This window comes from Felis catus, chromosome A2 (genome assembly GCF_018350175.1).
Source record: "Felis catus isolate Fca126 chromosome A2, F.catus_Fca126_mat1.0, whole genome shotgun sequence".
In the NCBI taxonomy this organism is placed as follows: domain Eukaryota; kingdom Metazoa; phylum Chordata; class Mammalia; order Carnivora; family Felidae; genus Felis; species Felis catus.
Genome location: NC_058369.1, coordinates 95,848,985 through 95,875,376, shown reverse-complemented (window position 1 = coordinate 95,875,376; position 26,392 = coordinate 95,848,985). Strand labels below are relative to the sequence as shown.

The 26,392-nt window shown below is 35.7% G+C and overlaps 1 protein-coding gene across 4 annotated transcripts in view; it reads right to left on the bottom strand.

Annotated features, from left to right (window-relative positions):
- ANKIB1 (ankyrin repeat and IBR domain containing 1) overlaps window positions 1-26,392 on the bottom strand; it is a 146,524-nt gene that overhangs the window by 37,323 nt on the left and 82,809 nt on the right. For all 4 annotated transcript variants that reach the window (XM_011280382.4, XM_011280381.4, XM_045052363.1 and 1 more), the window contains 5 exons: window positions 21,999-22,116; window positions 14,310-14,518; window positions 13,030-13,118; window positions 6,028-6,172; window positions 4,370-4,536 (listed from right to left, as the gene is read on the bottom strand). In XM_011280382.4, the coding sequence (XP_011278684.1) occupies window positions 4,370-4,536; window positions 6,028-6,172; window positions 13,030-13,118; window positions 14,310-14,518; window positions 21,999-22,116 (728 nt within the window). The remainder of the gene's footprint in view (window positions 1-4,369; window positions 4,537-6,027; window positions 6,173-13,029; window positions 13,119-14,309; window positions 14,519-21,998; window positions 22,117-26,392) is intronic.

The window sequence follows — 26,392 nt, the reverse complement described above, 5'->3', positions numbered from 1 at the left end:
CAACAGTATTTATTTAGATGGGTATGATACTTTGTATAGAGTAGACACGATATTTAAACAGGGTCTTATGATCGATTTCTATCAAATAAATATCATGTTTCATTTCTGGGCCTAGGACAAGCTGGTGAATATATTCTGTTAGAATATATTCTGTTAGAATATATTCAGAATATATTCAGAGTTAGCAGGACTCTGATACTAAAATAGCTAAATACTGCCAATCTGGAAAATTTTTTTCCAGAGCCAGAGTTTATTAAGCTAAGTAAGGATTTGAGACTCTAATTTTGCAAGAGAAGATGAGACTCAACTATTAGGGTCCACAAACAAGAACAACATCATGTATTTTTCCCAGAGGACTCTTAAAGAGTCTGTTGCCTGTGAAGTCTGTGGAGGAGATGAAGCATGAAACTACTGCTTTAACTCAATCAAGATTCATGATCCTAACAGGAGTAGGTTTTATCAAAATCCTTATTGTGGGTATTGGAGGAAAGCAGAATGAGCTGACAATATTAATGCAGACATTTACTTGTGAAGTTTCCTGAAATACCTGACAAGTCTGCACATTGTACTTTGATTCACTGGAAACTTCAGTGGACTAGAAACCTGACGCTGTTGTTTCTCATCAGTTGCATCACTATAATCCAAATCTTCTTCTTGGGTTCAATTTGTTTCATGGTGATGGTGACACTACTTTAAAGGGTTCTTTGCATAGTTTCAGAAAATAAATGCTCCACAGCTGGGTGATATATTAAAAACCACATAACATTACTGTTTAGAATATTCATGCCATTCAATTTTATTCAATAACTCAAAAACATGTTTGACAGTCTATGGATTTAGAAGAGATGAATTCTATTTAAATTCTCCATTTCCAATGGCAACAATGGTGATTAAAGGGACTGGGGACAGTGATATAGGAGAGATATGACCATTATACATAAGGTTAAATTTGAGTTCTTCTCCTCACAGATTAGAATTTGGGTGGTATTAAGAAGTATTTTTGACAATAAATCTTTAAAAAGTTGCCTCGGAAAACAAAGACTTTGCATTAGTTCAGAGGGCATAGAAGTTACGTAGTAGCATATTCTACTTCATAAAGAGGAAAACAGAGGGGAAATGCTCATTGGCTCAAGTTATGAACTCGGTCTATGGACAATATTGTCAAGATCAGACAAAATACAATTATACAGGCTAAGGGAAGAAAGCATTCTAGGTTCAGTTATTAAGGGCACAGAACTGGTGGGTGAAAAAGTTACAAAAGAAAGGACTACTTTGTGGTGGGAAAGGAAATGTATACTCCTACCTTCCCTCCTATCAATAAATATGTTCAGTTATACCCAGGCCCACATCCCTCTTGGGGATGGCTCTCAACTCATTCTGTCACATGCAGCTCTTAAAAAGAAGGAACTATTAGGGGCACATGGGTGGCTCAGTCGGTTAAGCATCTGACTCTTGATTTTGGCTCAGGTCATGACCTTACAGTTTGTGAGATAAAGCCCTGTGTCGGGCTGTGTGCTGACAGCGCAGAGCCTACTTGGAATTCTCTCTCTCCCTCTCCTCTGCTCACGCACTCTCTCTCAAAATAAATAAACTTAAAAGAAGAAGAAGAAGAAGAAGAAGAAGAAGAAGAAGAAGAAGAAGAAGAAGAAACAATTATTGTCTTTTCTCATGGTTTTTGTAATCATCTTTAGAGAATATTTCTGAGGTTTCTGGGGAAAGAAAGAAACCGAGAATCATATACCTTTATTTTATAAAGATTTCTCTTACAAAGCTTTCATTTGCATAGAGCTGATTTTGCCTCTTTTTGAAATACTAGATAAGGGCAGTAGAATTCTACTTAGAATTGTTTTAATTTTTAGAATTTCTGATTACAGACAAAGCTCTTTTATTACATGAATAAGATTAGGAAGCTAAGAATGTAAAAACAGAGACTGCAAATTAATGCCTAGAGAGGTGAAACAGGCAATGTAAAAATCCTAGAATAGGATTTAGAACTAGAATTGCTATGTCCAGAAAATGATGGTTCTTTTTGCTAAGCCCTCTACTACCCTTATGAATAAGAGCAAGAGAAATGATTACCAAATGTGACTTTGAATCCATGTGGCCATTCACAGATCCGCTGAACTGGGATAAAATTCAAAAGAGGGCCTGTGATCTTGGCATACAGTACCACCTAGCCTGACTGGGGTGTGACAAAAAGCAAGCTAATATAATTCTCCAAACACTGGTCTAGAAATGTACAATTTGTAGCATCATATATGTTTATAGAAACATTGATACAGCTTTTAGAATCTGTCATTGGTAGGTTTTTCCATTAGTTTCATCATGTTCAGTCAAACCAAATCTACTACTTGTAGCATACAAAGAAAGGTGGGGAAGAACATAAAAAAAAATTAGCTAATCTGCAATAAAAACTAGTAAAAGCTAGACCACAGAAACCATAGAGCTTAAGAAGACAATGCCAATCATAGGTTCTTCTCTCCCCTTCAAAACTTTTTATTCTCTGATCTTAGCAAATACTATCTTCTTATTTTCTAAATGTTTTATTAATTTACCTTTTCTATTTTTGTAGCTTCTCCACCAATCCTCTGAATTAGCCTTGTTTAACCACGATGCTTACATGAACCAGAGAACTCAGAAACTGATTTATGTGGTAACTTGCCTCAATGTTCCCAAGGATAATACATAATTAGTACCATTTTAGATGCACAGGGTGCACACGATGCGGTGCCTGATGGCACATGTGCTTAAATTTCTGAAGGAACTCCACACTAAGTCAGAACAGGGAGCCCCTTTATTTTTCTTACTTTAATTTTCTTATATTGTAGTAAAGTGGGTTCATATTCATCTAAGGACTATTTATTCATGAACAATTAAACTCTTGTGTATTCATTAACTCACTTGTCCCCTCTGAGCTGGATCCTGAACTCCTCTGGTGAAGTAGTAAGGTGGGGTTAAGAACCAATCCGCAAATAGTAAAACATGTAAAACTAAAAATTAGGAATTTGTCTTTTAAATGTTTTGAGAAATTACTATAGTTCTTAAAATATAATAAATTACTATTATATGTGGATATAATCTATTACTCAGTAATTTGTTGCTGTTTTACTTTCTGAGTCTGATTTAGCCATGAAAGTAGTCAATATGGTTTTCCTTTCCTTAATCCCTTCATTCAAGCACCTAGTACAGAAGTCTAGCAAACTTTTTCTGTAAAGAACCAAATGATACATATTGTGGGTTTTGTAGGCCATATGGTCTCTGTTACAACCAGGCAATGCTGTCATGGCCTGAAAGCAGCTATACACAATAGGTAAACAAACTGGCATGAATGGGTATGGCTGTGTTCAAATAAAAAATTGGTGGAGACAGTAGTTTTCTGACACCTGACCCAGAGTTCAGTGGTACATATAGACTGACAGTTCAAGAGATATTTTTAGCTAATGATAATGATGATGAGGGTAAGAAATAGACCTTTCAGGGTATGAATATTTCCATAACTACACCTTCTTACTACTTAACAGTGCTAGAATTTGACTTTGGTTTCTGATAAGTAGATAAGAGTTTTATACCCACCTAAAGTATATCCTTGCATATGTGATAAATTTGGAAATGAGAAAAAAGGAGAACAAATACTATTTCTTATTGTGATCATTTAATTAACTAAAACAAAACAGTTAATTATGACTGAATTGACTCTGAACAAAGCAGAATGCTGATGTCAGATATACAGTCAGCCTATCCATTACTGATTTATCACCAGTTCATACTTATTAAGTACTTTCTTTATTAAACAAAACACAAGACACACAAAGTGATTCCTAAGTAGGACTGTGCATTAAGAACCACCTAGGAGCTTCTTTCTTGGGGCCCTACTCCAAAATCTATTATCAAAATCTTACTTGTTGGTGTCTAGATGAAAATTTGGGAAAACTGTCTTAGTTAATTCTGGTTATCCCTGGAGTCTTCAATTTTAAGAAAAAAAGTTAAGCTCTAAACATGTTCTAATCTGTGGTCAGCAATTTGGTATTACTGTTTAAGTGCATGAGCTCTGGAGTCAGAGCTGGGCTCTAACCCATTTTTGTCATTTCCTAGCCTGGGCAATTTCTATATGCCTGAGTTTCTTTATCTGTAAATTGGATATAATAACAGCATTCAACTCATAGCATTGTTGGGGAGAATTCAATAGGTGAAAATATCTGGCATAACACCTGGCACACATCAGTCACACAATAAATATAAACTATTACTACTTATCACACATTTTTTCAATTACTAACAATGATATCAAAATATACTACATTTTAAAGGCCTAATTCAAGGTGCATAGTCTGTTAAGTGAATAGGCTATTCCAACTTGTCTTGTACTGACCAGCAGAAGAGGTGTCCTTTTCCACAGTCCACAGCAGGAGCTCTGAGCAAGGGAAAGCTGAGTGTATCAGACCCAGATGTATTTGACCCTTGTTTTGTAAGTCTGACTGCTCTTTCACAGCCTGGAGTAGGACACCATTTAATGGCAGGATTATTTTCAACAAAGGCCTGTTGGAACAGCAATAACAAAACATGACAGAAAATATTTTAATACTAAATTCTCAGAGTATATCCCATGTCAATTTAATTTAGAGGGAAAAAAAAGGCGTGAAATAAAAAACAAAGAGTAATCAGTCTAAAGAGATACTTAAAATAGCACCAGAAAGTATGAAACTTAAAAGTAAGAAGGAAAAAAGAGGTAATTACTTTAGTAACAACATGACTTTTTAAATTTATATTTTCTTTAATCTAAAAACCAGGTAGGGGTGCCTGGGAGGCTCAGTTGGTTAAGCCTCCAATTTTGGCTCAGGTCATGATCTCATGGTTCGTGAGTTTGAGCCCAACATCAGGCTCTGCACTGGTGGTGTGGAGCATGCTTGGGATTCTCTCTCCCTCTTTCTCTCTCTGCCCCACCTCCACAGTTGCTCTCTCTCAAAATAAATTAAAAAATATATAAAAAACACAAGAGCCAGGTAGATGATAATGAAGTAAAACATAACTATTCACAAAGAAAATGTGTAACTTAAACATGTTTTCTCATAAAATATGCTGCTTTTCTGATGGCAAATAATTATAGAATAGAATCTTGTATGTGATTATTAGTTACATTAGAACTGCAAATTTCTAAATGGTGCCCTAATAATACAGAAGTCAATATTATGATGCTTTCTACGTTATGAAACAGCAGAATGTCTTTTTAAAAGTCCATATGTTATAGGGGTTAGACTACAAAAAAATCTGCATAAAGCAGTCAAAGTATAATTTTTAAATCACACAAGAAAGTAACTTACCTATGCTTCTGTACAACTCTTAAACAAAAATAAAGAATGCAGAAAAAAGAAACATAATTCATTATATGAAACTATTCTTTCAAAAAATCCATTCTAAATTGATAATCTTTATTTCTGAATATTTACATGTAGTAATGTAAAATATGTCTTTTAGAAAACTTCAAATAGGTACTACCTACTTTGAATACTGTTCTCATCAATCAGTTATAAAAGTGCCAACAGGCAAATCAGCATACAGTTCTGACCAACATTTTTTATTTTCTGTAAATTACTACTTCGGCTTTTAATTTTTACTTGTTTTTTAAAATTAAAAAAAAATTATTTTAGGGAGCGAGAGAGCGAGTGGGGGAGAGGGGCAAAAGTGGGGAGAGAGAGAGAATCTTAAGTAGGCTGCATGTTCAGCATGGAGCCTGGTGGGGGGGCTTGATCCCACAAACCTGGGATCGTGACAAGCCAAATCAAGAGTTGGACACTCAACCTACTGAGCCACCCAAGTGCCCCTACTTTTACTTCTATCATGACTACAAAATAATGCTTTAGCTTAAAACTGTAATTAATGCCACCACTCCTTCATGCAGTTTTTCTGGGAGACAAAAGTCAGAGTCCATTATTTCATGTGTTTTCAAAAATAAAAAAAAAAGTTAAATAAAATCTGTTACACAGTTTTAATAAAATTAAAATGATGGAAATCAGATAATTGGCAGCATACCTTAATATCAAACTGTAGGTATCGTTTGTCCATCTCCTTAGAAACTACACTTTCTATGATATCCACAGGCACAAGTTGGAAGCAATCATATGCAGGGCAGAAAATGTTGTGAGCTTCACCTTCTTGAATTTTCAGATTCAAAAATCTATTAAAATTATCAATTGATAGAAAAAAAGGAAAAATATAACTTATTTTCACATTCTAAGAATTTTTTCTTTATGCTCAATTTTCTTTTAGAGTGTAATTAAAATAACACCAATGAACAAAGTGTGGAATATCAATTATAATACAATTGATTTAATAAAATATATATAATTCACATAATTCACAAATATTATTAAATATTATTTGCCCAACCATTCATTCATTTATTCATACATACACACATATATGAATATATATACTCATATTTATGTTATATATATATTTTATACATGTTCCTCTTTTGCTTTATTCTAAAAATCTGAAACAATATACATAACATTAAAATTTAAGAAATGAGTGATTTGGAAAGGTCACATTCAATTCTCAATATTTCGTACTTTTAAAGAAAAGGGAGCAATTGTACAGAATTAAAATCCTGGATAATCCAAGAGATTTGGGAGTGGCATTGCAAAATAGCATACCTTTTTGAAGAAAAGACTTTCTGCTTATATTTCATTCAGACGAGTATTAAGTTGCATGTCCTACTCCAGGCACACTAGTTGACCTAGTCAAACTAGTTCCCTAGTTGCCCAAGGAAAAGGCATCCTGGAGAGTGACAGGAATGTAGCCCTAGGTGAATTAAGTGCTTAAGAGCAGGATTTTGAGTTAGACAATTCCAGGTCTGCCACTAACAAGTCATATGATCTTTAGCAATTTGTTTACCTGTCTGCCCCTCAGTTTCACTATCTGTAAAATGGAGGTAATAATAAGCATTTCTTGGGGTTGTTACACAGATTATATGATATAATGTATGAACATCTCCATGGTGCCTGGCTTAGATAAGAATTCATAAATTTTAGCAAGGGTTTTATTTTTATTATTAATATTTCCTATGGACAAACAAGAAGAAATGAGCTCTTAAAGTGTGATTTAACACTTAAACCTAGAGAAAATAAATGGAAAGCCAGGCAATTAAGTCACCATTCTCTAGTGATCACAATCAACTGTTTGACTCTTCTGCCTGCAGTATTTTTCCTTCAGGTTCTCTCAGGCTCTTAATTCTACTGCACTTAAAAAAAAAAAAAAATCAAACTTACTGTCATCAGATCTACCCCCTCTGCTCCATTTCCTTCTTCCACAATTTCATTCTGGCACTTTAAGGAAAACAGAGCCCTCTCTTCTGTTTTTTTTTAATTTACTTATTTTAAGAGAGCAAGAGAACATGTGCTGGAAGGGACAGAGAGGAAGAAGAGAGAATCCCAAGCAGGCTCTGCAGTCAGCACAGCCCAATGGGGCTCGAACCCACGAACCATGAGATCATGACCTGAGCTGAAATCAAGAATTGATGCTTAACCTACTGAACACCCAGGTGCCCCCAGAACCCTTTCCTAATACCCTTTCTAACATACCCCAGACCTAGCCATATCTTTAGCTGTCTCTGCCTTCTCACTTCAGTGAAAGAGGGCTTTCTTCTTCACCCCCAAGCTAATCCTTAAATATTCTGGCCAGCTCTGGAACTTGCACAATCCAGAAACCTATCCCCTCTTTGTCTCTGTTTCTGTCTCTCTGTCTCCCTAATGGCTCTTTTCTTTGGCATAATACATATGCTCAAGTTTTTTCCCACCCTGAAACATTTCCCAACCAAATGATCCTTTTTAGCTCTACTTTCCTTTCATATCAAATTTTCTTGACAAAATAGTTCGATGATTTGTCATTACTTCCTCAATTCCATCTCATTCAACCTGCAACACTCTAGCTTTTGTCACCTCTTCACTGAATGGCCAGCTCTCAACAAGGCCATAAGACTACCCATTAGCCCAAGGATTCAAGACTTCTCAATTTTTATCTGCATTGACTTCTCTGGAGCATCAGACACCGCTAAACAGTTCCTTCTTTTAGATTCTCTCTTTTCTCTGGCTTCTAGGACTTATTTTTTTTCTGCTGGCATTATCTTCTTACTTCTGGTTGCTCCTTATCCATCTTTTCCACTAGTGACTTTTACTCCTCTGATCACTGATTTTTACGTTCTCTAGGGTTTTCACACCAAAACTCTTTTCTTCCCATTCCATTCAATCTTCCTGGGTGATCTGAATATTAACTGGGGGTGCCTGGGTGGCTCAGTTGGTTAAGTGTCTGACTTTAACTCAGGTCATGATCTCATGGTTTGGGGGTTCGAGACCCGTGTCGGGCTCTGTGCTGACAGCTCAAGTTCCTGGAGCCTGCTTTAGATTCTGTGTCTCCCTCTCTCTCTGCCCCTCCCCCACTTGCACTCTCTCAAAAATAAACATTAAAAAACTTTTTAAAATACTCCTAACTTAAACTACCACCTATATGCTAATGACTCCGAAATTTAAAGCCCAGATATCTCTCCTTAGCTATAGATTTTACTACACACAATATTTGTTTAAATGCCTCATATGCATTTAAAATTCAACATGTTTAAAATCTTCCCTTCTATTTCTCAGTATAATTTAAAAGCCACACACACTCCACAAAACTGACATATGTCAACAGAAGGCCACTCTGTACCTTAGTTACTAGTTAAAAATTACCTGTATATACTCTGTGTCAAGAAAAACAATTTCACAGAAATAAAGATGGATGAAGTGTTTAGGGGAAATGCTATGGAGCAGCAGTTCCCAAAGTGTGATCTGTGGACCTGAGACTTTTCAGGGGGTTTATGAGGTCCAAACTACTTTCATAATGGTATTAAAACTTTGTTTTTCAGTTAAAACTGCTGATGCTGTAGCAAGAATCATGGCAGTGGTGCTAAAACCATACTGGTAGACTTTATATTCTTCACTGCTTCACACTTGCAGTTAAAAAGCCAGTTTCATTTAAGAATAGCCTTGATGGAATAATTGTGAATTACTGGTTATTAATAAATTTTATTATTTATTTTATTATAGTAAGTCTTAGCCCACAAGTACACATCTTTTGGGTATGCTGTGCAAAGAAATGGGAAGTAAGCATAATGAACTTCTGCTGCATACCAAACCATGCTAGTTGTCTCGGGGAAAAGTACTTAGGAAAATGTTCAATTTAGAAGTGGACCTACCTACTTTTATCATGGAATGCTATTTTTATTTGAACACTATTTATTTAGAAAATTAATTAAATGAGGCTGTCATGTCAAGGAAAAAAGTTGACAGTATTTGTTGCCAATGATAAAGTTCAAGACTTCACATAAAAATTAGAATTTTGAAAAATTCTTAATGCTACTGTGAACTTGACAGCTTCCCAATATTTATAGACTTTTCTTTTTTTCTTTTAAAAACTTATTTATTTAAATTCAAGTTAGTTAACATACAATGTAGTATTGGTTTCAGGAGTAGAACCCAGTGATTCATCACTTACATATGATACCCAGTACTCATCCCAACAAGTGCCCTCCCTAATGCCCATCACTCATTTAGCCCATCCCCCTGCCCACCTCTCCTCCAGCAACCCTCACTTTGTTCTCCGTATTTAAGAGCCTCTTATGGTTTGCCTCCCTCTCTGTTTTTATTTTTCCTTCCCTTCCCCTATATTCATCTGTTGTGTTTTTTAAATTCCACATATGAGACTTTTCTGATAAGTTTGGTGATGATAGTAATTAATGTGCTTTTTTTTTTTTTTACTATATTTATGTGTAGGAAATATGTTAACACTGGAAGATCTACATAACCCAGTGAATAAATGTTTTCCAAAATGATGCAGTGCAAGATAGACCAACAGATTTTAATGTAGAGGTACCAAAAAAAAAAAAAAAAAATCTATTGATAAGGTTTCAGATTTTATACTGCAGCTAACCATTAAGAAACTACCAGTATGATGTATATTAGAGTATCTAAACTTATTAATACACTTCTCTTTTTTCCATCTACACATCTTTGTGAAGCCACATATTCTTTATATATGTCAACCAAAACAATATATTATTATAGACTGAATGTATGGGAGTATAGCTGTCTGTTATTAAGCTAGACATTAAAGGGATTTGCAAAACAACACGACTCTTCTAATTTTTTAATTGAAAATAGTTAATTATTCACAGTAAATGTTATTTATGTTAACACATAAATAATGGGTTTATTATTATTCCTTTTAGCTATGAATAAGATATATTCAGCTTTTCAGGGAACTTAATAGTCTCCTGTGAAAGTGCACTGTTTGCTTACAGTTCCTATATGATGATGTTTTGAATTTTATGTACTCTAATCAGAGCAGGTTTAACTATCTCTGGGAGTTTAAATGACAGAACTGAGAAGATCTCAACTGAAAGCAAGATCATTTCCCTGTGAGCCATGCTATTAATCTTCATCAAGATACAATTTCCCACTAAATTTATGAGCGGAACATGGAGTTGATGAACGTTAATAAAAGGGAGAAATCTGGGGCAAACTTTACTTGCATTTTTATCTTGTTGGTTACCCACCCTTAGGAAGATAACAATAACTACCATTTATCAAGTGGTAACTATGTGCCAGGCCCTGTTCATTCTAAGTATTTTACATACATTAAGTCATTTGACAGTAAACTGACAACAATCTTATGAAGTACTATTATCACCATTTTATAGATAAGGAAATGGAGGCACAAGGAGGTTACCACTTAGCTAAATTAACAACTAATAAGTAGCAGGAAGATATTCTAGGCTGGGTAGAAAATATTAATTTTTTTTCATTTAAGCCCTTGGAGTAGATGCTTCCAAGCACCTGGCTGGATTGATGACATCATGGGGTAGGGAAGAGTGAAATAAATTGAAAGGTTTTTCAACTATCTAAGGATCTTTTAAAATTCTTCCAATCTTATTAAACAAAGAAGTTTCTTTTCTATATGCCTAGAAAGGGCTACATTTAATTTAAAAATGATTTTATCAACATATAAGTCACCCAACCTAGAACCTGTTTTACTGCTGCTTGATTTGACAAGAACTACTGGCAGGCTGATGGAAGGGGAATCCTAGGTAGGTTGATAAAGTACCACAGAAAATAATAATTAGATCTTTCAAATTTAAATCTTACCATAAACTTCCCATGGCTAGTCTGATGAGTATGGGAGATGGTTCCTGTGACAGAAGTGTGGCGAAGGAGGTAAAGGAAGTTCAAAAAAATTCAAGTAAATCCCTTGGGGAGGCTGAGTTTTCACACAGAAACCAAGGTCCAAAGTAGCAAACTTGGTAGAACCCAGAAAATACTCCCTAATGCAACAGAGTTAACAATTAAGCTAAACAAAGTATTGTACGTGTGGAAGATTTTCTGCATCCAGAACTAGGTCAAAGTTAGTTTTGGATTGTAAACCCTGACCCTTACCAATTAGGTTGCTTGTATTAGCTGTACTAATTTGATCTTATTTAATTAGAGTCTAGTCTGTTTAAAGAAAAAAAAAAAACCGACCATGTAGTCTCATTTATTCTGACTTTTTAAGAAGCAGTATTTCCCCCTCCAAATGAAATCTTGCGCTATACCCTGGCTTAAAAAACAAAATGTACTCAAAACCAGAATGACAGAAAGATGAGTGGTTGTCTACAAATTGGAGGCAGGAGGGTGTGCAGAGGATGAGGGAGACAGAGAAAGGAGGACTGGAGGGATTTCAAGGAGAAATGAAGTTTTGCGGGATGATGGATATTTTTATTATTTTGATGTTGGTAATGGTTTCATGGGTGTGTACATTTGTCAAAGCTTATCAAATTATTTATTTTAAATATGTGGTTTATCATATGTCAATTATACTCCAACAAAATTTGTTAAAAAAAATCTGTTTATAAGAACAACAGAAAATTTGCTCAGGTTCTTGCTCTCTCACCCAACACGGTATTCCCCAGGTCCCTATACGTGGTACCTGGTACTCCATGAAAAATAATACTTTGAAAACTTCTGATTTTTAAGATTCCTTAAATACTAATGACATGCTTTGCCTAGGTCATTAATCAGTAGATTTATGTGCTCCAGAGATAACATGGTTATTGTATTGCTCACTAATTACATTGATCTTCTCTTTCATTTTGTTTATAAACCTCTCTTGAAAAGTGCGACATTAGAGCAAAGTTAATGGATGGAAAGAAAGTATAACTCTTGGCAAGATAATGGGAAGGAGAACAAAAATAAACATGAGAAACAAAATAAATTTCCCATTTTTAAAATATACCCAAACCATGTCTAGAAGAGACACTGAACTCTGAATAGGTTAAAAGGGGATTTAAAAAAATTTTTGTTGTTTATTTTTGAGAGAGAGAGAGAGAGAGGGAGAGAGAGCAAGGGAGGGGCAGAGAGAGAGGGAGACACAGAATGCAAAGCAGGCTCCAGGCGCTGAGCTGTCAGCACAGAGCCTGATGCGGGGCTTGAACCAATGAACTGCGAGATCATGACCTGAGCCAAAGTTGGATGCTTAACCAACTAAGCCACCCAGGAGCCCCTAAGAAGGGATTTTAAACATCCATCCTGTTACAAATTTTCAAGGCTATTTGCTTGTCACAAAAAATTTAGAGAAAGCATAAAACAAATGTTTACAAATTACTGGAATATAAAAAAAGTTATTCTTGATATTTAGGTGTAGGCTTGAAACTTACATTAGATGTAATATAAATGAAAATACTAAGGAAACTTATTTATGCATACCTGCTTTGTTACCAGAAGTACCTTACATTAAGTGAAATAACATTTATTACTAAATTAAATGATTTTACTGTATTAATAAATGGGAAGATGTAAAAATAAGGAAAAAAAATTCTTCCTTAGTAGTAAAGTATATTTCAGTGTAACTCTGAAACCAGTATTAATAATCCATATCATTAAATATCAAAAACAAGCAATTTCATTACCAAATCAGAGTGCTGTCATGCAGTAAGAAATACTAATAAGCTGCACATATACTCACGACTCCCAACATCCTCTACAAAAGTCATGTCCACAGGGCATATCCACTGGGTCTTCAAATACAGAAATACTGCACATACAAATGTCACACTGGAGATGAAGAAAAGCAATGATTTAAATGAAGTTATACTTTGTAGAGAGAACAATATATTCATTCGTTTGTTAGTTTAATACAAAAATGCTACTGTAGTAATTACAAAGTTAAGTGTTTCATAGTTATAAGGTAAGTTACAGTTAGTATGCTTATTTTGACTGAATACCAAATACCATGCCTATTTCATTATAAACTATTAAGGGATTTAAATATTTTAATGTACAAGTCAAACTCTTAAATTCCAAATTTCCCAAATGCAACTATCCATTTGGGAAGAAAAGTATAAGAAGCAAACCATTAGAGTCTATTCAGGTCCAAAAAAAATTAAAAAAATCTACTCAGGTGAAGATCAAATTGTCCACTGCAAAATAACCATTTCAATATCATGTTCTTTAGCCCATACTCATCCCAGAAAATCTACAAAAACAGAGTAACTTTGTGTTTTCAATATAAAAACTCAGGATATTTAGAGTAGCAATTTAAGGATTTCTACCCAGGGAACCCTGCTGCAAGGCTATGTATCTTCTAAACAATGACTTATCAGGAGCAAACATTCCAATGTTACAGATGCAAACTATAGAAGTAGAATCCTGTTTTCTGAGAAAGCCAAGATAAAACCCAGAATACTTTCATTTTCATCACATATTTGAGTATAACAGCATAACAATGGTATGCCATTTAAAAACGCAGACAATGGCAGTATTGTTTCTCAATAAAAAAAAAAAAAAAAACATTTACTATGGAAATCTAGATGATACACTCAAGAAGCTTTACTGAAACAAATACATAATTATCAATATTTTATTGTAAGCGTTTTCATATTTTTTATTTAAAGTGCCTACATAAACTCAACTTTTAATATTTCAGCATGGTGTGTTTAAAACTTTAAACACCTGGAGATTTTAAGTAAAAATACAGTAGATGGCTTTCTCAAACTCTTTTCTGTTTTCTGTTTTGAAATGAGAAAAGAAGAGCTTTTGTTTTTCAATCTGTAATTCAGAGATCACCAAAATATTCTATGATAATAAATACTTACCAAAGGGTGAAATAACTGAACCCTTTAAGAAGGGTATAGGATTCAATTATAGGAATTTAGCTAAAAGGTTCCATGAAACAACATTAAATAAGTTAAAAGTTAAAAGACTAAACACAAAATTAGGGGAAATACACTGAATACCGAATCATACCAAACTGGTGTCCAAATCCCCAGGAGATAAACTTATTTCATCTGGAGAGGTGACAGAAGAACGTGTAGTCCTTGGAGTTCTTGGAGAAGGGAGCGTATCCCAGGCATTATACCCGCTCGGTGGTGGAGTTGGCATTTGAACACCTGATCGTTGGCAGCAGTTCTCTGGGTTGGACATCCAAGCCTCAAGTAATTTCTCCCTGTCCCAGTCTTTAAGAAAAATGGAATAGATAGCTCTCAAAAAACAGAAAATATGGTGATGTTTTAAGAGTTTCATAATAACAAAAGAGGATAAATTAAAGTGATATAGGCTATCTCTTCTTTATGAAAGTAGTAACTGCAAATGAGTATTCAGGTATGTTATATGCACTAATATTTTTAAACAAGAATTTAAACTTTTATAATCTACTGTGGTTTACAAATATGTCAATATCTACCAATATCATCAAAACTCCCAGTCATTTCTAATAATCAAAAGAAATGCCTCATCACTTTTGGAAGTTACTAAATTTTTTTTTGGCATAGGTTTCATTTAGCCATTTTACTCTTTTCAAGAAAAATATGTAAATTTTCCAACTGGTTTCACCAGTGTCAAGTGGTAAAATGATTGGACAGCTTACTATAAACATGTCAAAATGTCAACAATAAGTCCAAAAATCATTTGATATACAGCTTGAAAGCAGAAGAAACTTCTGAAGGGATTATGGTTATAAAGTTTTAGTGAATTAGGTATAAATTCTGTATTGAGTTCACATCTGACTGAACTAAAGATGATCTTCCTACTATGAACACTTTTTTTTTAAATGTCTATTTAGTTTTGAGAGAGATAGAGACAGAGCGTGAGTGGGGGAGGCCAGAGAGAGAGGGAGACACAGAACCCAAAGCAGGCTCCAGGCTCTGAGCTATCAACACAGAGCTTGACGTGGGACTCGAACTCACGAACGGTGAGATCATGACCTGAGCTGAAGTCGGACGCCCAACCGACTGAGCCACCCAGGCGCCTCCCCTACTATGAACACTTTTAAAATAGCCAAGTGAAGTGTGTTATAAAGTCCAGAGCCATAAAAACTAACCCATTAAAAATAATAAATAAGTACATCCAATTTTGTTAGCTGTTTTATAGACATTACTTAATTTATTCCTCCCAACAAACCTTTCAATCATTATTTAGGTGAAGAAACCAGGACTCAGGAAAGTTATATAACTTGCCCCGGCTCACACAGATAGTGAGGAATTTGAAATCAATTTCTGTAATTCCAAAACCTGTTTTCTTTCCACTGTAGCACAGTGAAGTACAGGGTCAAGAGTTATCCTAGAGTCAATTATTCAACGTAGGCCCATTCTATACAATTTTACAGCTCTAACACAAAGAACTATAGGAATTTCCTATGCAAGACTTTTTCTGACCATATTAAATCAGTGTATTTGGTGGTTTAACAGCATAATTATTATAACAGAGGTGCAATACAGATAGACTGGGTGTGTTTCTGGCTGTGTAAACCATTTGTGAAAAGGCACAGAAGTATAATCAAGAGACATGAGCAATTCTGTAAAGTTATAGCATATCATACTGTGGTTTGAAAAGATGGAAAACAAGATTGGAAAAGGAATCAGATTACAAAGAGGAAGAAAAATCTAACAACTGAAAAAAAACTGTATGAGTGCATTCTAGGAAATGTTGCTACATGGACATCAGTGTTTTGATAGGTCATTACTTACTTAAAAAGAAAATTACTTTTCTTCAAACAGTAGGATTATTTTCCAAAGTATCCATTATGTCACTTTTTAATAAAGGAAAAAGAGAGAACTACTATAATTTTTATAAACAGATATTAAGTATGCTAAATTTTAGTTTTATCTACTAGAAATATTTTTCAGCACAAATTCTGCTTGGATTCTATAACATTCACTTAGCAAATATTTACTAAATGTCTTTTATATGTACTGTCAGGCAGTAGGGATACAATGGGAGGAATAATCAGGCATGATTCCTGCCTTCATGAAATTTATAGTCTAGTAAGGAGAAAGACATGAAGTAAAAAGTCAATACAATAACAAAAGAATCATCACCGTCAGAGTGCCATGGAGGAGAGGGAGAGAATCTGAGTCAGAGAAGGTGACGCTGGAGAAACAGTTTGGAGTGGACAAATGAAGGATGAGTGGGAGTTAACTAATAAAAGAGTGGGGGGGGGGGAGGGAAGACATTCTAGACAGGCTGTACACAGCATGTTCAAAGACCCTGTGGTAGGAGGGAAGATGGCATTCTTGTGAAATTAAAAAGGTCAGTGTAGGGGTGTCTGGGTGGCTTAGTCAGTTAAGCATCCAACTCTTGATTTTGGGTCAGGTCATGATCTCACAGTTCATGAGTCTGAGCCCCGCATCAAGGCTCTGTACTGACAGTGCGGGGCCTGCTTGGGATTCTCTCTTTCTCCCTCTCTCTCTGCCCCCTCCCCGCCCCTGTTGTCTGCCTCTCTCTAAAAATAAAGAAATAAACTTTAAAAAAAAAAAAAGAGTCTCTTAAAAGAAAAAAAGGTCAATGTAGCTGTAGCATGGAGATCAGAAGGGAGGCATCATATGAGATAAGGCTGAAAAAATAGGCTGGGCCTAGATCATGCAAGACTTTTTAATAACACTTCTATCATCAGCTTAGGAGTGATAGAAAGTCACTGAAAAGTAGAGCTTGGGGTTAAGAAGGACAGGTTATCACAAACAGATTTGAAAAGATCATTGTGACTACAACAAACAAAGAAACTGGATAGGGCAGAAGTAGAGGGAAGATAGTCCAAATAGGATGGTAATGGGTAGTATAAGTGAGAGATGAAGCTAGGGCCAGGTGGCTGCAGTGGAGATAAAGAGAAAGAGAGAAGTTTAAGACATGGAAGGTGAAAGTGACAATTTGGTGATGACAGCACATAGGGTCTGAAGGACAAGATATGCCAAAGTTGGTGTCCCAGGTTTATCCAGTTGGCCGGTTGATACCATCTATGTAAATAGGGACTACCAGAGAATGATCTTAGTTTTAGACATACTGAGGTTTAAGGAGCTTCTGAGATATCCTAGAGATGCTTTAAAATAGGCAATTATGTATAAACATGTGGAGCTAAGAAGTCTAGTCCAAAGGGAAAAATCTATACCTATATAAACCTTGAGAGAAGATATAATTTCCTAGGAAGAGAGCAGACTGAGAAGATATAGGCCACTGACATTTAATTGCCTATAGAACATGACGAATCTCCAAAGGAGCTTAAAAAAATACTTCAATGCAAATGAACTCTAAGCACAAAATTAGCCTTGGTCTCATATTTTGTAAATTTTACTTATTTTCTTATTAGGTAGCATTCAATTATGTATTACTTGTATTAATGAGGCAATACTTAGACAATGACCTCTGTATTCCTAACAGAGTCCTCCTTAAAATTCAATTACTGCTCAGCAAATACTGCTCAACATTTGGGTCTTCTGCTTAATCTAGATCAACTTCATTACTTTGGGACTAAATTTGACAACAGATAATATAGTGCTCAAATCTATTTTCCTGTGTAAAGCTGAGTGAATGTGACCAAGGATATAATCTATAAATCTTTCAAATAGTTCAGTTTAATAGTTCTGAAACAAAGCCTATTCAGGTTTTGAGAGCAATTAGTATAAATTGTGGTTCTGTGCACTATTTTATTCTCTAACATCATTTATATCTGTAAATATTATTTGATTTGTCAAATGTCATTGTCACCAATACTACCCAAACAATTAGAAGAGATGCCCATTTGAAAACCCGCTAGCCTCTATTTTATTCCTTAATAGGGAAGTAAAATATAGAATATGTAAGTAAGTTATCAAGAAAGTTATCACAGAATAAATGCCAAATAGGAAAATTCAATTAGATATCACCTTATTAGAACTGACCCCTATTATGTAAAAGAAGTAACAGGAAAATATCAATGGAGTAAAAATGGAGTTGATTATTTAATAATACTTGATATACGGTAAACAGATAGAGATGAAAATGTTCTTTTAAAAAATTATTGGTAAAGTTAGCCTTGGATTCTCTCTATATTGTGACTTGGAGCTATGATACATTGTATTATCTAGGTGATTGTAGATTCCTAAGGCAAAAATGGTATAAATACACAAAAAATACTGCAGTGCAGAACTGTTGTTTGCAGTTAAGTGTGGCCAAGTGACTGAATTCTAGCCAATGCAATATGCGCAGGAATAATGTATATATAAATAACGTTTCAGGTATAGTACTTATTATGTATTATTCTTTCTGTAAACATTTTCTGAGGGCTTAATGTATGTCAGATATTTTGGAAACAAAAAATAATAAAAGCTATCCTCTAAGAGATCTCAGGTTAAGCAAAAAAGAGATTATCATAATATTGTATTTCCCAGGTTAAGCTCCAGGAAAAGCAAAAAAAGAGATTATCATAACATTGTATTCTAAGTGTATGACAGAAGATGTAGTAGGAATAGACAGGAAGGGTCTCAGTGCAGACTTGGGAACACATAAGCAGAAAAGGCTTCCTGAAAGACATGGTTAATTAAGAAGGCGTAAGTAAAGGAATGGGGTGACTGACAGTTCAGGTAAAGAAATTTGGGTCATAAAGGTCTACTAAAGAGTCTGGATGGTTTTAAGTCTGTGGAACGCTAGTGAAGGATTTTTCAGCAAGGCAGTGACATGCTCAGATGTGAATTTTAAAAGAACAGTCTAATGGCAATATGAAAAATTAATAGGGTGAAAGGAGAATGGCAACATGGGAGACCAGGACTCAGGAGAATACAATTTAGATGGAAACTAATGACAGCCTGAATTTAAGTCAGTGACAGTGGGAATGGAAAGAGCTAGAGAGGGTGGGGGTGGGTATGCTGGAAGGATGAGAGACACTTAAAAAGAGAAATGGTAAGATTGTGGCCAAGTTTAACAGAGACGGAGGAGTAAAGTAGACTTTCAAGTTTCTGGCAGGATAATTTAATGAATGTTGATACTCATGTATCAAGACAATGGGAGAAAAGAGGAGTTCAGGTGTGAACATCCTTAGATTGGGGAGAAAACTGTTAAACAGACATTTAGAAATGCAAACCTTGGGGCACCTGGGTGGTTCAGTTGGTTTAGTGTCCGACTCTTTTGACTCTTGATTTCTGCTCAGGTCATGATCTCACAATTCATGAGATCAAGCCCTGAGACAGGCTCTGTGCTGGAGTCTGCTTGGAATTCTCTCTCTGCCCCTCCCCCCACTCTCATGTGCACATGCATGTACTCTCTCCCAAAATAAACAAGCTTAACAAAATGAAGTATTTGAGGTTGTATTTCTTTTTTTTTTATGTTTATTTATTTTGAGAGAGAGAGAGAGAGAGAGAGAGAGAGAGAGAGAGAGAGAGGTGTGAGCAGGAGAGGGGCAGAGAGAGAGAATCTCAAGCAGGCTTTGTGCTGTCAGTATTGAGCCTGACGCAGGGCTTGTTCTCAGGAACAGTGAGATCATGACCAGAGCTGAAATCAAGAGTCAGATGCTTACCGAATGAGCCATCCAGGTGCCTCTCAAATCCTTTATTAAAGTCAGGTTGTAGATACACTCTTTATTCTTTGGGTGGTTTTTGAAACCTTGGGTTTCATTAGATAAATGTGTGCAGCAATGTTTCTCAGAGAGTGGCCCACTTGTAGGCATCTCTACAACACTTACTTTAAGCCTCATCCCTCACCTAATGACTTGGACTCTGTGGAAAGTCCAGGAATCTCTGGTTAGTTCCCAGGTAATAATCCTTATTTATACGAAAATTTAAGAATCACTGGCATATAAAGTGGAAAAGAATCTCAAGTACAGAACCATGGGAAATTTCAATACTGAAGGCAAGGATTCTAGAGAGTTATATTCCAAATTATTCACAGTGATGATCAAGGGATGATGAAATATGGAATTTTAAATTTTCTTCTGATCAAAAGATCATATATTTTTGAAGTTGACATTCTATTTTAGTATAGATGATACAGATTTATAGTTAAAATAGGTAAGCCAATGGGGCGCCTGGGTGGCGCAGTCGGTTAAGTGTCCGACTTCAGCCAGGTCACGATCTCGCGGTCCGTGAGTTCGAGCCCCGCGTCAGGCTCTGGGCTGATGGCTCAGAGCCTGGAGCCTGTTTCCGATTCTGTGTCTCCCTCTCTCTCTGCCCCTCCCCCGTTCATGCTCTGTCTCTCTCTGTCCCAAAAATAAACGTTGAAAAAAAAAAAAAAATAGGTAAGCCAAGTAATGACTAGAATAGTTATTTACCTCTCTCTTTTTAAAACTAATTTTTATTTTATTTTTTTATTATCATCTTATTTTATTTTAGAGAGGGAGAGTGTGAGCAGAGAGAGGGGCAAAAGGAGACAGAGAGAGAGAGAGAGAGAGAGAGAAAACATCTTTTTTTTTTTTTAATGTTTATTTATTTTTGAGAGAGACAGAGACAGAATACAAGTGGGTTAGGGGCAGAGAGAAAGGGAGACACAGAATCCAAAGGAGGCTCCAGGCTCCAATCTGTCAGCACAGAGCCCGATGCGGGGCTTGAACTCACAAGCTGTGAGATCATGACCTGAGCCGAAGTTGGATGCTCAACTGACTGAGCCACCCAGGTGCCCTGAGAGAGAAAGTCTTAATCAGGCTCCATGCTCAGTGCAGAGCCCAGTTCAGGGCTTGATCCCACATCTCTGGGATCATGACCTGAGCTGAAATCAAGAGCTGGATGCCCAACCAACTGAACCACCCAGGTGCCGTAAAAAAAATTCTTAAATCGGAAAAAACTTAACTTTGAAACTAGACAAAATATCAGATATGAACTGTGCAATGAGAGGGTCCAGCTCACCATGTGACAACTCCCAAAATGGCTGCCTTAAGTATATCACAGAAAATTTAAAATAAGCTGAGTACTTTTCCTCAGTTGGTAATGTTCTTAAAAACAAAACAAAACAAAGCAAAACAAACCTTAAAAGGGATAGTATATTCCTGCATTGACTCTACAATTTCACTTTGTGCATTTCATGGCAAGAAACACCCTTTATATAAAATAAATATAACTGACAGTACTAATAACACAATTGTTAAATATTTCACTGACTTTAGTAAAAATTAATGTCAAAAATAGTACTAGGACTACAGATTCCAACTTTCAATCCTGCTTAAATCAGACACATTTCTAAAATTAGACAATCTTTAAGCTGATTTAGTAGCCATGATTTTTTTTTTTAATTAAGAAAAAAATGTTGTTTTTTTTTTTTTAATTTTTGAGAGAGAGAGAGAGACAGAACAGAACACAAGCAGGGGAGTGGCAGAGAGCGAGAGGGAGACATAGAATCCAAAGCAGGCTCCAGGTTCTGAGCTGTCAACACAGAGCCTAACGTGGAGGTCGAACTTATGTACTGTGAGATCATGACCTGAGCTGAAGTCAGATGCTTAACCGGCTGAGCCATCCAGGTGCCCCTAAAAGCATGATTTTTAAAAACAAATTTCCCATTTCCCCTCTAGGATTTACAGGCAGTTTATACTTCAAAATATAGAATGTTCTGAAGATGGTGGATACTGCAGTAACCACTGCACAAAAAACAACTTAGGCTTGTTTAACTATTTTGTTTTATACTGAAATAGTAAAATGGCTATATTTTAACTCTGAAAAGTTTCAAAAGGCACTCATGTTCTCAGAAGCATAAGACATTTTTCATTACCATGAGCTCGAAGTAAAGCTTCAGCAGTAAACAGTGGAGCCTGAAGCATGTCTGCAGTTTCCACAATAAGCATATCTTTCAATCTACGAAGATCTTGAGGCCTTAATCCTTCATATGGCTTTGAAAAGAAGAAAACCAAGTTAAATTGGCTGTTATACTCTTAGGAAATTCTAAATGCCTAGAAACAAAATTATATGATTATCATTTATTCAGTCTTCCTATTTCAGTTTGATAACTGAAGTTAAAACGGTTCTATATGTTCTACAACTATGGACTTCAAACTACTCTTTCACAAGTCTTATTATAAAAGCTAGAAAGTGGAATGAATGCCAAGGTTCATGCACCTTATCTAAAATAAAGGTATCATACTATAATGACAAGACAAACTTACTTTATACCTTTGAAAGTTTGGATAATACAAAAATTAGAAATGAAAACCTTATAATACCACCACTGAGCAATAATCATTATTAAAGTTCTAAGTGTTTTTATCCAGTCTTTGCTTTTAGCAAATCAATTATGTGTAAATATATGTATTCAATGAGTTTATCCACTGAACCACAAAACATTTACACTTATTAAGATCCAACTTGGATTATTAGTGGTTTACATGATACTTATTTAATTAATCTGGGGAGAAGTGACTATGCCATACTATTCAGAGCTCTTAGTCACAAACGTATTACCTCTGTTTATTCAAGTGTTCGTTAATGCTCCTTAGTTTTCATTATATAGGTACTATATCATATCAGATTTTTAATTTTTTTGTTATCCTTTATCTTTTCTTTTAACAGAAAACAAAGAATAAAAATCACAAGTGTTTCACTATTCAGAAACAATTATGTTTTTGCTATACTTGTTTCAAGTCCTTTAAAAATTTTTTTTAATGTTTATTTTTTTTGGTGAGAGAGCATGCCCGGGGGAGGAGCAGAGAGGGGAGACACAGAAACCGAAGCAGGCTCCAGGCTCCAAGCCGTCAGCACAAAGCCCTATGCAGGGCTTGAACCCACGAACTGTGAGGTCATGACCTGAGTCAAAGCCTGACACTTAACTGAGCGTCCCTCAAGTCCTTTTTAAAACACAATGAAACAAAAGAAGCAAAACTTTATATAGTAGTCTCCCTGCAAAGCCTCATTGGTGGGGGAATGTGTGTTCCAAGACCCCCCACCATTGATCTGTGAAAACATGGATAGTACTGAACCCTACGTATACTGTTTTTTTTCCCTATATATACATACCTATGATAAAGTTTAATTTATAAATTAGACATAATAAGAGATTAATATCAATAAAAAAGAACAATTGTAATAAACTGTAATAGTGGTACGAATGTGGCTTCTCTCTCAAAATATGTTAATGGACTGTGCTCACACTTCTTGCGATGGTGTGAAATAGTTAAATGCCTGCGTGATGAGATCAAGCGAGGTAAATAACATAAGCATTATGATACAGTGTTAGGCTACTACTGACCTTCTGAGGATATGTCAGAAGGAAGATCATTTGCTCTGGATTGTAGTTGACTGCAGGTAAATGAAACCTCAGAGACAAGGGGTGAGGGATTATATAATAGTAAAATAATCTGTGACATGTTTTCCCCATTATATTTCCGTAACTCTCCCCATCCTTGCCTATGGAAATCACTATAATGAATTTGACATATGGTTGTCATAACATTATGGCATAACATTATATCACTAGGCAATTTCCTTTTATTTTCACTCAATATTTTTATTATTATTAATATTGATACACATGTATTCAAATTTTTTATTATAAAATTTTTTTAATGTTTATTTATTTTTGAGAGAGAGAGACAGAGCACAAGCAGGGGAGGGGCAGAGAGAGAGAGGGAGACACAGAAACCAAAGCAGGCTCCAGGCTCTGAGCTGTCAGCAAAGAGCCTGACGTGGGGCTCAAACTCACAAACCCTGAGATCATGACCTGAGCCGAAGTTGGACACTTAACTGACTGAGCCACCCAGGCACCCCCATGTATTTCAATTCTTTAAACAGTTGTAACCAGATTACTACAGTAAACATAGACTAAAGGCCATAGCTTAAAAAGCAGTAGAAATTCCAAAGAACTGAGAATGTATTTTGGCAGCATGTATCACAGTCTCTAGAGAATTCTGGGTAATTAGCAAACCTCATCCATTTTAGCTGATTTACAGATATTTTAGAATAATATATTATCTTTATTTCTTGCTTCATTTTTTTGGTATCATGGAAACCATTTTACCAAGTCTTACTTAACCTCCTATGACTGCGATTCAATAGGAATAATTTTTCTCAGTTGACATGATAAACTTTCCTGATCCTTACAATCCCAACTATCATGTATAGTTTGCTTTTAAACTAATTTATGAACCACATTTTCCCCTGCAAAAACTTAAGAAATCCTTTTATGGTTAAATTTATAGTATTCACTCCAGTATAGAAGTTACACACTATGTAGAACATTACTTCTAAAAAATATATTCCAAGTTTATACTTGGGATTCCAGGTACCTTTCCTGCCTCAGCAATGAGAATGGATATTTCTCTCTCTCTCTCTCTCTCTCTCTCTCTCTCTCTCTCTCTCTCTCTCTCTTTTGTTTTTTTAGAAGAAGAGAGAGTGTGTGCATGATCAGAGGAGGGGCAGAAAGAGAGAGAGAGAGAGAGAGAGAGAGAGAGAGAGAGAGAGAGAGAGAGAGAAATTCCAAGCAGGTTCCACGCTCAGTGTGGAGCCCGATGTGGGGCTCAATCCCATAACCCTGGGATCATGACCTGAGCATGACCCTGGGATCATGACCTGAGCAGAAACCATTGGATGCTCAACTGATTGAGCCACCCAGGCACCCCGAGATTAGGTATCATTCTGCTTTCATTTATGTAATCCAAATAAATTTTGAGTACACATATATTAAAAAAGAGACTATAAAGCAATCTGCATATATTAAGTTTAAAAAATGCATAGTTTTAAACTTAAAAATGTTACATTGGAAGAAAAATAGTTCTTGAAGGAGAAAGATATACTGTCTTCATGGGCATGTGACATATTCACTCTGAATCTCTGCAACAGAACTATAATTAGGTCATGTGAAGCATTTCAATACATTGCTCAGTCCCAAGTGGGCACTAGTCATCTCTTCTGCAAGAAGAATGAAAATGAAGGTGCCTTTCTCTTTCTTGTTGCAAAGATAAACTGCTTCTATTTTCAGATTAAACACAATCTAGCAATAACCTTCAAAGCAGTCAGTACTGATACATAGAAAGAAAACGGAAACTAATTTAAAAAGGAAGACAGTGAATAAAAGTACCTCTTTTGCATCAATGCATACTTTGCTACCAAAATACCACTGAAGAAATGCGAAACAGCCCAACATACAAACTGTACCCCTTTGATATCAAGTATAAAGTGACAGTTATCTTCAAAAACTGTTTCAGAAAAAAACTATGACAAAGGATTTATGAAAGAAGAAATTTGTTTTTATGTTTTTCCACAATGAAAACAGCTTCCCCCTGACTATATAGGTAAAACATGCTTGTTGTTAAAAGTGAAAAAAAAAAGGGGGGGGTACTTATTTACTCAATTATATTGGTAATTGTTAAAATTTTAGAAGATGTGAAAGGCACTCAGGGAAAAAAGAGTATTTCTAATTTCTCTTAATATCAATCTCTCATTACCTGATCCATGAGCCTAGCCTGGAGGAGAAAGGGTAAAGAATAGCTAAAGAAAGTCTTTAGAATTCTAGGACCCTTCCCTTTGTTTTAGTTTCCTTGCTCCTTACTCAGCTGTTCTCCCCTGGGATTAAGACAAGGTCTACCCTGATCTGTACTTTGACCTAAGAGGAAGGCAGCTGCTCTTGCACAGTAGGTTAAACCAGCTAAGGCAATGTCCATCATATGGGTTCCCTGCCAGAAAAACAGCCTGAGCCTTCCTGGGTTATAAGACCTAGAGAGGAATTGGGAGAGGGGATTCTTCAGATGGCTTTCATAGCAACATATTGCTCAGTTTTCCCTTCATTTACTACATGTAGCCACACAATCTACTCCTACAGAGCCTGACCCCTACCAGGCCCAATACCCACTAGTTTCTTTGTTCTGCCTTTCCAGATTTATATAAATTAAATACAGTCTTCCCAGCCATCACTCCAACACAACACCTTGTTTTTATGCCCCTATAGCAATTAGCACTCTCACAAACTGTGTTCATTTACTTTTTAAGCTTATTTGTGCGCATCTCTATCGATGCTGGAATATAAGCACCTAGAGGGCAGGCAGGGGTTTATCTTTGTTCCTCACTGTATCTCCAAGCTCCTAAAACAGTGTCTGGCAGAGTAGTCCCTCTGCCAGTTTTGTTGAATGTCCCTCAACAGTTTTGTTGAATGATGGGATGAAGAAGTAGATTTTATTC